Consider the following 12,165-nt stretch of genomic DNA (forward strand, 5'->3'; position numbering starts at 1 on the left):
TATATATATATCGAAATTAAATTTACCCTTTTCCAGCGTCTTGCCGTTTAATATCATCGAGCAGGCTCATTATGGAGGGCGTCAGGGTCGGACGAAATACCTGAAGTTGATTAGTCGCGTTCATTTCGGCAAATTTAAAAACAAAATAAAAAGAAGAAATAGGGGCACTCACAGTTACAGCCGCGCATCGCATTTCACGAAGATCAATGTTCCTGAAAAGATCGTGGATCAATAACTCCTCTATGCTGGTAAAATGATGCTCCGATTCCGTGAATATCAATTCGAGAAACCTTAGAACCTGAGATTGAAATATATGAGTATTTATTGGGAGGTGCTCATTTTGTGAATAAATTTTATCCATGCAGTTGTTATCAATTCATACCTGCGGATGCATCTCGATGTCTGATAACTGGACGGGGGATGGTCTGAAGGTACATAATTCATAACCGGCACATATTTCGAATAGCATATGCCCTGATAATATGAAAGATAATTTATATCATTAAATCATCTGTTAATAATATACAAGACGCTCTCTGAAGACAATAAGATTTTTCGTATAATTTATTTTATTAATTGGCGGACATTTCCTTCCTTTTGCAAAAAATATTAAAAATTCATTATTAAATGTATAAAATTAAATACTATAATAAAATAAAATATTACTTTTTATTAAAGAAATATAATGTTGAGCTTGATTAAAAATCGTTTACTAAAATATTTGGCGTTCTTCTGAAATATAATATATATTTTATCAAAAAATATAATATTTAGGAAGAATGTGTGATTGAAAATTATATTAAAATATTTTGCAAAATAACATCGGGAATCTTTAATTAAAATTTTTAATTAAAAATTCTGAATTAATGTATTGCCATATATATGTACCGAAACATATAATGTCGATCGAGGTGGAATGCGTTAATCGGGACGTTACGACGGGATGTATTCGACTGGTGAAGCCTAGAAGACTATTCTCCAGACCGGCCAGTCTTGCTACGCCGTTCTGAATCACCACATTGCCCGAATGGAGATGAGTCACCGTGGGAAAACCTCGTTCCTTCAGGAACACCAACGCTTCCAAAATCTGTCGTCCCATCCGTTGCACCTGTGGTAATGTGAGTCCCTTGCCACGCGCGGCATATTTGTGAATCCATTCTTCGTTCCAGCAGTTTCGTTCGATCTGTCAAACGATATACTCTCCCTAAGGATACACTTTTGTGAAGATAGAGATGCCGAAATTTCTTTGTGTTCTCAGTTAATTGGATATAAAACGCGTCTTTTAATCTTCATAGTATAAATAAAATAAAATAATAAATTACAGAGTCTTTAATGAATTTTAAATAAGTATTTTTAATATTAAAATCTCTTTAAGAGAGAAAAATGAGCATCAGGTCAAAATATCTGAAAATAAAGTTTGTACGCGTTTTTCACTACCCTGTAAAACTTAAATATTTCTGCCCCAAAAATGGGATACTCACGCCATATATTAGATCCTTGAGACTACCCTGGTTGATGGGTTGCACCAGGACAATGTACGTTTGGTCCTCGTACTCGAGAAAATCGACGTGAAAAACGGGACAGATGTAAGGGTGTTGTAAGGCCAGGAACAGATTGTTCAAAATCTCCTTAGTGGAGGGACAGACGGACAGCGGGCAGTTCCGATTCAATGGCATCAAAGTCAGCAATCTGTCCGTCTTCAGGGACGTGTCTCTTACCATGAACCAATATTTGTCCACCCTTGATCCTAAAGGATATCTTAGCAATTCTAACAGCATTTCTTTACAAAAACTTTTCAAAGACATTTCCCGATCACTCAATATAAGAGATAAAAATTAAGTTTCCAAGTATAAAAAAAAATCGCGAGCTTTTATACTTTGACTTGAAAATTTGACTTTATGTTTTTATTTTTTTATTTTCGGAACTTTCTTATATCACTTGTTTCTATTTTATTATTTTTTTTCTTCCTATTCAGCTACGATGGACTCAACAAAGAGCGATCGGTAGAGGCTCACCGATATTATTGAGTTGCTTGATGAGAACGAAACGCGGCGTCTTATCGATGTAGTCCCGGCAGATTGATAAAGCACGATCGCGAGATTTTTTCTCCATTTCCATGTACTCGACCCCGTCCTCGCTGATAGATTTCGACCCATGGTTCAGCGCCGTGTAACGTCCGTTCCTATTGTATAGGTAAAAATTTCATTTAACCATCCCCTTCCGTCTTTTTTATATTATTTTCCATCCGACTTGTCCGAGAAGATAAAACGCAAGGCATCGTGACATTATTTTAATTGTGTCAGGCGATCGGATGAATTATCCTACACATTCTGATCATCCCAGATATAATCTCATGTCAGATTTATATATGATTAGAATCCAGCAGTGTCAATGTATAAAATCTCTTTTAAAAAAACTTTCGTGGTTATTATATTAAAGAGAATAATATAATAAATAAAGAATGTAAAAAAAAGCAGAGTATCTCTCTCTCTCTCTCTCTCTATTTTCTCTTTAAATTTTGTAAAAAAATTAAATTCCATGAGTTCCCTGATTTTTCTAGGGAACAAAAGAAATGAGAATTTCAGGTTTTTCCATGAAGTATAAACACCCTATTAAAATACCTTAAAAAGATACTAAAAATAATTTTTTTGATCAAATAGATACATTTCGTTAATTTTAATTTTTTTTTACTTAAATAAATATATACTTTGTTTCTAAAAATGTTTTGCTATATTAAATAAATTATTAGTTGCATGTAAAATTATAATTTTTTAAATAAATTATTTGATTTTAATATAAAAAAAATATTTATTTAAACATAAAAATTATTTATTAAAATAAAGAAAATCTGTGTTTTTGGAACAAACAGCCAAAAATTAAAAAATGTTTTTTTAAAGAAAGTAATTTAATATAATATAGACAAAAAAATTATTTTTTTAAATTTGCGAATAAAAGCATGCTTTGCTTTTATTTTATATTTTATTAATTCAAATATGTTTGCTGCTTGATTAAAATAACTAATTCCTTTGCAAGTATTTAAATAAATAATTTTTTTCAATAAAAAAAAAAAGTTTTGGATTTAGTATTCTTTTTTTTCAGTGTAATAAAATAACAAATATATTTGTACATTTCTATAATCTGTTTTTTTTTTAATTTTCCAAGATTTTAATAATATTTTTTTAATATCTTGTATGCATTATCATATAAAAAAAGAAACTTTCTACCTGTCGTCGAAAGGTGCAGCGCAGTTTTGTGCTTGCCTGACGGATAATTCCCGTGCATTATCATGCGACCTCCGACCGCAACAAAAGCTGATTAGATTCGCAAGCCACGGATTACGATGCGTGTCACTATCGCGCCACGTTGCTCTATGGCTGCAAGGGGTTTCATCCAATAAAAAGAAAAAAAAAGAAAAAAAAGATCGTCATACAATGACCGTATATCGTCGTGTCCCTAGTAACAAAGTAATATCAAATGACGTCTGATTGATGTTAGAAACATTATTAAGACGTCATTTGACATCACCTTGCTACTTATTGGGATGTAAGTCAATCTTTACATGACGCGAGGGACGGTAATTGAATTAAAAAGATCGCAGAGCGTCCCGGAGCTCTATCGCCGCTGTTCTAAATTATTGGAAAATAAAAAGAAAAAAGATGAAAGGAGACGCACGCGAATTTGTTCGGAAATTGCGAAGAATCAAAAGGGATTCCCTTTGGTGAAAAGATTCCGAAACATTTTGACTTGCACATATGCCTTTCAACGTTTTACCTGCGTGCAGCAACTCGGAAATTTCCGTCTACCCGATGACAATTATCTGTCGCAGATTTTCGATGATTATCCTGACGTGCACAACTCATCACTACTGACCAGACATTTGCATGAAACGGTGTATAATTATGTACGCGATAATAGATTCATGAGAAAGGAAAATTCACGCTCGTATGTCGAGAAGAACTAAATGTTCGAAGCGCTTTCGATGGATCCATCTATAGTTTACAAACAGAAACGAATGCTCGAAGATGTGTATAAATGTATAGCAATTGATTTATAGCGATACAGTGTGATATCATAGTAGGTAATATCAAACATAATACCAGGCAGGATGTCTCTAGAGCACGGTGGGAGGGGGCGGGAGATTATCAATTAAATGCTTGATTATTTGTTGAAGCAACAAAAGCAATAACTGATTCGAAACGGAGAAAAAGAGAGAGAGAGGGAAGAATAGTATATAGTATATACTATTGCTATATGAATAATATATAACCTGAGGTATAATCTCTCTTCTGATAAAGAGATTGTTATATACAGAGTGTCGCAGAATTAGACTAATAAACTTCAGGTGGTTATAAAGGACAGTAAAACAAGCCAATTTTGTCAATAAACCCGTGTCCGTAAATGAGCCATTTTGGCACTAGAGAATCAAAGACTAAGGCTGCGTTCGCAAACATTACCCGTGTGCACACGAGTGTCGTTCTATCTTTGTTATGTACCAAAAGTTAAACAAAGATAGAACGATGCTCGTGTGCACACGGGTGATGTTTCCGAACGCAGCCTAACAGGGGCAAAAGTCTTTGAAAAAAATTATTTTTTCAAAATTTTATTAATGTGGTTAAATAGAGGTGTTTTTACCATGAAACTTTTGTATGAAACATTTTTTGATACCTCGAATAATTTTCGAGATATATGGAGAAAAGCAAAAAGCCGCTCTACATATGAGGGATGATTTCACCCCTTAGAATCATTTTTGGGCCGCAACTGGAAATTTCTGAACTCATCTATTTACCCCTCCTACATATATATAAAGTTTCATCAACATCAGAATTTTGGGTCCGCGAGATTCCATTATTAATCTTTGAGTCTCTAGTGCCAAAACGGCTCATTTGCGGACACGGATTTATTGGCAAAATTGGTTTGTTTTGATGTCCTTTATAACTACCTGAAGTTTGTCGGTTTAATTCTATATATACAGGGTGTTAGAAAAGTCTGGAAACGGTCAAATATCTCGTAAACAATGCATTTTAGAAAAAAATGTTTCAGACAAAAGTTGTATGGTTTCGAGGGGGACATAAGGTGGTGTCCTCAATTTGAGCTTGAATAGTTGCTTGAAGGTCACGTGAAGATCACCTTCAATTTTTTAAATAGAACTGCCTACTTTTTATTGCATATTCGCTTATCTCGAAAGCATTTCTTATCAATATAATAAAGTATTTTTTCATTAAGTACTTTTACAAATCAATTAGTGTAAAGAGAAAAACAAATAATTGTTTAAAAAAATACTTTAGGAATATGATTTTTCGACATTTTGGAACATTCTAAACACATTGGCATAGAAAACTCGAACAAAAAATTGCCACGAGAACAAAGCTTCCTCTATGAGGAAGCAAAAAATATGTTAATTTTAGAATATTCATTATTCTAAATTAGTATCAATTTCTAATATATATCTCTTATACATATATGTATATATTTTCTAGTAATTGTCCAATTTTATTGCTTCCTCATAGAGGAAGCTTTGTTTTCGTAACAAAATTTTTTTTCGAGTTTTCTATGCCGATGTGTTTAGAATGTTCCAAAACGTCGAAAAATCATATTCCTAAAAAATGTCTGTATGTATGTATGTATGTGTGTATGTGTAAAATCCGCATGCTTAAAGCAGCTTAAGCATTGTAAGATAAAATAATGAGGAAGCAATGTGCAAGTTTCTAATTTGCACAACTCTACTTGTTACAACTTTGTGTACTTTCCAATTATCTCCAATTACTTAATTCATAATTTTATAATTTTTTCAAATTTCATAATCCTTAAACTTTTTTCTTATAAAGTTTTATAATTTAATTACTCCGTAATTCTATTTTATATCGTATATAACTTCATCAATCTTTATTATATCATTCATAAATTATGCGTGAGATCCCCCTCGTTATTTTCTCTCTCTTACTTGACATCGCCTTGATCCTTGTATCCTCGTGCCGCCGACACGCGGCTGAAGAGCAACCGCGCCAGATTGTCCAACTTGTTCGCCAGCTGATGACCCTTGTCATCCTCGCTCTCGTTCTCGTCCTCCGTGCTCACGCTTCGACCCCGTCGCAGCGAACCCCGAGCCGAACTCATCGCCCTGGCGTTCAACTCGGTCGCGCTTTGTGTTCTGCGATTGACAGCGCGACGACGGCGACGAGTGCTCGAGTGACCGGTGCGGTGCTGACAGAATCGGTCGTGGCCTGTCACCTCCGACTCGCGATTCCGCTGCCCATCGCCGTCGTCCTTCTTGTTTAGACTCTGATAGAGATTGAACATCTCTCGATTGGCTTCGCGCGAACGCTGTCGCTTATTTTGGTCCCAGCTTTTGGTGTCTGAGATACCGTTGTTCGCCTATCGCGAAGTATCCTGTTAAATTTTATTTCCGCAAAAGAGATACGAATCGAGTTGGGAATTATCAAGCTATTCCGATGCTTTTACGTAAAATTAATTCGTGGATATTTAACGAGATAAAGAGGCTCTCTTATCTGACTGTTCTACATTTTTTTCACAATTTTCTTGCGCGCACGAAACACTAATTATATGGATGATAACGAATACTGATTTGATCTTGATAATAGTTAAATAGGTGTAATATAGATGAGAGATATATTGAGTTCTGCAATTTTTTAGTTTTTCGAAAATTATTCAAAGTTTTCGAAAATCGAATTTTTTCTCAAAAGAAAATTTAAGGGTATGAATGGGAAATTCTTTAAAATTTTATTCTTGCCACTTTCATTTATCTATATGCAATATAGAAGATTACTCAATTTAACTTTCAATGATAATGGAATTTTCTAATAATGGAACATTTTTCGTTATCGTCGTAATGATAAAATTATTCCAACAAAATTAGAAATTGTATCGTACAATATTTTATTAAATGCTAAATATCTGTTAAAGATATTATTTTAATTTTTTTTTACGAGAGTTTGTTAACGTGCGCGTGTGTATACTGCGGTTTATTTAATTTATTAAAAATATAATAAAATATTTTAGAGTGAAACCATTCAATCCAGAGAGTATGATATGTAATATGGTATAGGTATAATAAACTTTTATAAAATTAATTTTAAATTGCAAATTCAAATATCTTTTCTCTCTATTCAAGTATCTTTTTCTTTCAAACAAAATAATTAATTCTCTCTATTAGTTTGTTAAAAAAAGCAACTTTTATATATATGTATTACTGCAATGATAGAGAAAAGATATTTTGATTTTATAATTGTCAGCGTTTACCTTTATAAAGGAAAAGAACGATAAGAAAAAAAAAGCTTTCTTAATTGACTCTCGGGACTCTTCGCCTTCTTCGAGAAAACCGCTTCTTTTGACAGCTTTTTATAAACCGCGGGATTTTTCCTCTGACCTTTCTCGATCTAATTTCACAATCGAAGCAAATTATTGCGAATCAACGAGTCGCGAGAGATACACGCGAATACATTATTAAGCACGGAATCGTTTCGCTATTAATAACACTCTCGAAATTCCAGATCGATATATGAAGCGAATAAACCGCGTCCGCTAAAAACACCTATTATTTGTCTCAAGATATTTTATTTCAAGTTTTCGCGAGGTCGTATATCTTAAAAGCCTATTCGCATAAAGAGAATAATGGTACAAAGAAAAATGGTTTTCAAGAATACCATGCGATCGGATTAGCATTTCTTTTTCATGCAAATCTTGTTATATCTCGTATATCTTATAATTAATTCTCTTTGTACGCGCGTGCTTTGTGTATATAAAATGCTGAGAACGATATGGATTTGAAATGTGTTTATAATAAAACCGCGTCAATATATATAACAGCATTATCAAGAACTATCTTTTATCAAATTAATAATCATTAAGTCTAAGTAATCCGGAAGATATAATATTGATCGCTCAAGATAATTCATATTGCACACATAATTCACGAGTAAACATAATACAAGATATTTCTGTAAACTATAGCATCTGTCGAATTTTCTTTTCCAAAATTAATTATTATTTTTTAATTAAGAATATAGAAAATTAATATTTCATTAATTATAAGATTATTAACTTTATTATTTTTTTCTTTATTTTATTATAACTTTTATTAATTCTATCACATTTAAATTATTGTAGCGCCAAATCAATTTTTTCCTTATCATTCTCAGTGCTTGATATCATCGACTTAATTGATTGTCAATGATTTAATTCGTCACTTACCGTTAAGAAACGTGAATCGCGCCCTTTGATGTTGAATTTTTTCGTGAAATTATTCGACAAAATATCACAGAGGATCGGTTGGTCCTTAGAATCGTTGGTCGATGAAATTCCCGCGCGCGGTACTATCAGAAATGCTTAAAAAAATTACGAAAATACGTATAATAAATATTTTTACATATTAAACTGATAAAAAATCGATTTAATAAGCTCTTATATAATTCTATACCGATCAACCTAATCTACAAAACATTATGCGATATTAATATGGTGGCAATAAAATATGTTACTAAAAATTTATTGAGAATACATTTTTTGTAATAATTCTGTAATTATTCAGGAGAAAATAAAATACTAATTCCATAGTACCGAAATATTGTGAACATCTCTATATGTTACTTGGCAACGAAAGCGTGATATACATAGGAGGGTCGATAAGTCATATACATATTATATTTTTAGGAGAAAATCCTATGCGCGAGAAGAGATATTAATTTTTCAAATAAATTTTTACAAATAAAATAGAGAAAAACAACGAGTATCTCTCATATAAAGGATCTAAAAAGATTTAACGTTGCATTAAGTGTATTTCAAATCATAATCTAAGGAGTGTTTTATCATTTTTAATAAAAGTTCTCTTTTTACTACGTATCTCGCACAATCCACATTTTCGTCTATATATAACAATCTCGTAAAAAGAAAAAAAAAGAATTAAATTTTCTCATCGACAACTAAATCAGGTCGTCGTAACCGGAGGCATCGACAGCGCGACGATCCTCCGATTTTCCCTGGGTCAGGTGCAACGTACCCGAAGTTCGAGTTTTCCGTGCTATCGACCCGTGGGGTCGTCGTGGGCAGTGTACGGGGCGGCGCGCGTGGATTTCCAACACGCGTGATTCCGCCGCGGCGGAATCGCGACCTGAGACGCGGACGACGACGCCGCCGAGCAGCAGCGAGGCTGGATGGACACTGACGGGATTCCGGCGATGGTGGTGTGGTGTGGTCGACCCGGCGCGACACAGATTCCCCGTTCCGCACAACCCCACCTTCCCGCGCTGCTCATCGCCCCCTTCCTCGAGTATTGAGGGTGAGGCGAGGTAAATGGCACGGATATGACATCACAAGAGAAAAACTTGAAATTTTCTTGCCCCTTTTCTCCTGATTGAGCACGAACATAGATGTGATTCAAATCTATGAAACTAATCTTCGATTAATCTGCAACTAAAAAGCGACTTTAATATGCGAAAAATACAAGTTTCTAGAGATGACCCAAATTTAGAAACGTTCTATCTAAATTTTTACAAGTACGAATTATATATTATATGATTTGTTGTAATTCATAAAAAATTTATCATGTTTAAATATTTAATTATTTTATTTAAATATTTTATTCAAGTAAATACGGATATAGGCCGTAATCCCGGGCATGTGCAGTTTTGCGCGCGATTCAGATTAGTCTTTGCTTTTGCTTGAACTTGAAGATTCTAGACAAGCTCTAATCCGTGCAGTTTTAGGGTTGCTTTTCAGGGACGAAAAATCGTAAACAGATCAATCTAGAAGTATATAATGTTATTGTTTAATAACGCACATATCTTTTAACAGAAATAAATATTTTTATATATGAAAGTTACATTGCTTTATCAAATTTTTAATCTGAATACTGTATTTTATATAATATATAATTTTTTGATATCTCTTTCTCTCTATATATCACTCTCTCTCACTCACAGTTTTCTTCCGTAAATTTTTTTAAAAATAAAAATAGGAAAAGGATAGACAATAATCTTGCATTTAAATAATATTTTAGTTTTTTTTTCTCTTAGCAAATGTCCTTACAAATTTTATTTTATGCTTCTTGTTGAATCACAGCTTTATATTGTAATTTCCACTTTTTTGGAGAAATGCCATATATCTGTAATTCATATATACATATTTTCATATATAATTGTTATGTTCCATATAATAAGATAATAGGAAAAAAGATATTATATGACAAATATTAACATTTATTTACATTTGAACAACAACAACAAAAACAAAAATCATGACAAATACAATTTAGTATATCTAATAAAAGAATTAATATTTTTTTTATATACACATATATTATATATCAATGCGGATGCGTGTAAGTATATATAAAAAATTTTTGCAAATATATAATTTGAAACTTACATTTGCCACAAATTGCAAGACGGATCGATAAGTCAACTCATTTTCTGCTCGGGATCCCCATGTATATTCAAATAGTGATGGATCATTCTTATCTACTAATGTTTTCTCAAGATATCTCTCATTTACAAAATCCTGTATGTAAATTGATAGAATTTAAATGTGCACTATTATCTGTATGTGATAAAATTAATAATCATATTATTCTTACTATTGTCACCAATTGTTTCACATCGCCAAAGTATTCATTTTGGAAACTGTTGTTAGTTATGATGTTCAAGTTGCGGAGAAAATTCCATAATATATCTGTGTAAAAATATTTCATAGATAATATTTGCATTTATTAAATCAGATTTCATATCATTGTTATCTATAACAAATAAACAATAAAACTCTCAAATAAAATTTAAATCACCTTCTTGGCATGCTTCGCCATGCATAAAAATGTGAACAAGCACAAGATATAATAGCAACTGCTTACTGCTATTGTGAAAAATGAGATGTGGAAGTTTGTTTTCTACTTCATTTACCAATATGTACCTATTGCTTTCGATTTCTACCAGTTCGAATCCGAATACCTTTCAAATCAATAATTTTTTTACAATTTATAATTTTAAGAATAAAATTTAATAAAAAAAATACTGTTTATATAATTCTCCTATTTCAAAATAGTTTACTCTTCATAGAATAATTATACAATTATACAAATAAGAACATATAATAATAATAATAATAATTTAAAGAAGATAAATATACCTGAGACAATTCCCTGTTCACTTTCTCTATAATTGTACGAAACAATCTGCCATTTCCATTCAGTACATTCTTAATGATTTGAGTCTTTTGTATAGGCTGTTTGCTTTTATCTGCCGCAAACACATATCTTATTATACTGCTAATTAATTGCATTTTCTCTTGTGCTTCCATGTCTTGTGAGCTCATTAATTGTGAAAAATTTCTACTACTTCGTTGCGATGATGCATTAATCTGGCTGCTTGTGCCAGGTTGATCTTGCGATAAAAATATATCATTGCTACTCTCTCTCATGCTTCGAGTAATTTGCGATCTTTTTGTTTGACCTATAAACACAGTAACCATCCATTATATGCGATAAAAATGCTGATGGCAAACATGTTGAAATGTCATTCCATATAACTGGGAAACAAAAGAAAGATTTTATCATACTCGTGTAAGAATTATAAATTCTTCTAAATTATAATTCTCTCTTTCTTTTAGATCTATTTATGCAAAAAAATATAACGTTGTTTTCTTTCCAAAAAAAACCGGAAAAAAACAAAAAAAACGGATATAATAAAAATATAATATCTTACTCATTTTGGCAAGTGTTAAGATTAAACAAATATCACTTTCAAACTAAGTTTCCACGTGGCGTATTTTGCGAAATCTCGAAAGATTTCTAACTCTTTGAGATACCGGACAGCAAAATTCGTTCTGATATAAAATCAAATAGCACGAGACACATGATGCATTGACGCATATGCCGCACAATATTGCTTTGTTTTGAGCAACTGCTTTCCTCTGTAAACAATCACGAAGATAAATCTGTGTAGCTTGGAATATTCGCTATGCATCAACGCCCTCTGAGAAAATATTGCAGAATGGAAAGCTGAAAATTAACGAAGCATAGATGGTAACAGAAATAAAAAATGTTTACATATATATTATAAATAAACAAATAATAGAGTGATTAAAGAAAATCGAAAAATAGAAAGTAGTTGTTAAAAATAAGAAAAAAATTGTTGCTATCGGTATTATATTATCTAGGAT

General features: G+C 32.3%; 2 protein-coding genes across 9 annotated transcripts in view; both read right to left on the reverse strand.

Annotated features, from left to right (window-relative positions):
* The window catches only part of LOC115244782 (slowpoke-binding protein), a 10,557-nt gene extending 1,127 nt beyond the window's left edge, over positions 1-9,430 (reverse strand). Inside the window, exons 1-9 of one of the 6 annotated variants that reach the window (XM_029822715.1) lie at positions 9,014-9,399; positions 8,209-8,342; positions 5,942-6,372; positions 2,016-2,182; positions 1,482-1,747; positions 889-1,183; positions 383-474; positions 173-298; positions 27-100 (exon numbers count right to left, since the gene is read on the reverse strand). In XM_029822715.1, the coding sequence (XP_029678575.1) occupies positions 27-100; positions 173-298; positions 383-474; positions 889-1,183; positions 1,482-1,747; positions 2,016-2,182; positions 5,942-6,297 (1,376 nt within the window). In that variant the 5' untranslated portion in view covers positions 6,298-6,372; positions 8,209-8,342; positions 9,014-9,399. Of the gene's footprint in view, positions 1-26; positions 299-382; positions 475-888; positions 1,184-1,481; positions 1,748-2,015; positions 2,183-3,224; positions 3,375-3,771; positions 4,318-5,941; positions 6,388-8,208; positions 8,343-9,013 lie in introns of those variants that run through there. The other 5 variants (XM_029822717.1, XM_029822713.1, XM_029822714.1 and 2 more) reach the window with 5 other exon arrangements.
* Positions 9,431-9,451: 21 nt separating this feature from the next.
* LOC115244784 (non-structural maintenance of chromosomes element 3 homolog) lies at positions 9,452-11,977 on the reverse strand. 3 transcript variants are annotated; one of them, XM_029822722.1, is made up of 7 exons: positions 11,709-11,977; positions 11,134-11,456; positions 10,793-10,955; positions 10,589-10,683; positions 10,381-10,512; positions 10,042-10,117; positions 9,452-9,758 (listed from the first exon to the last, which is right to left on the reverse strand). In XM_029822722.1, the coding sequence occupies exons 1-6, from the start codon at positions 11,710-11,712 to the stop codon at positions 10,052-10,054; spliced, it is 783 nt and encodes a 260-aa protein (XP_029678582.1). In that variant the 5' UTR covers positions 11,713-11,977; the 3' UTR covers positions 9,452-9,758; positions 10,042-10,051. The 3 variants fall into 3 exon arrangements, with proteins under 3 accessions (XP_029678582.1, XP_029678583.1, XP_029678581.1); XM_029822723.1 differs by lacking the exon at positions 9,452-9,758 and having other exon boundaries at positions 9,760-10,117; positions 10,859-10,955; XM_029822721.1 differs by lacking the exon at positions 9,452-9,758 and having other exon boundaries at positions 9,760-10,117.
* Positions 11,978-12,165: the final 188 nt, after the last annotated feature.

The sequence above is a fragment of the Formica exsecta genome, unplaced genomic scaffold, assembly GCF_003651465.1.
Source record: "Formica exsecta isolate Colony F162 unplaced genomic scaffold, ASM365146v1 scaffold87, whole genome shotgun sequence".
Taxonomy (NCBI): domain Eukaryota; kingdom Metazoa; phylum Arthropoda; class Insecta; order Hymenoptera; family Formicidae; genus Formica; species Formica exsecta.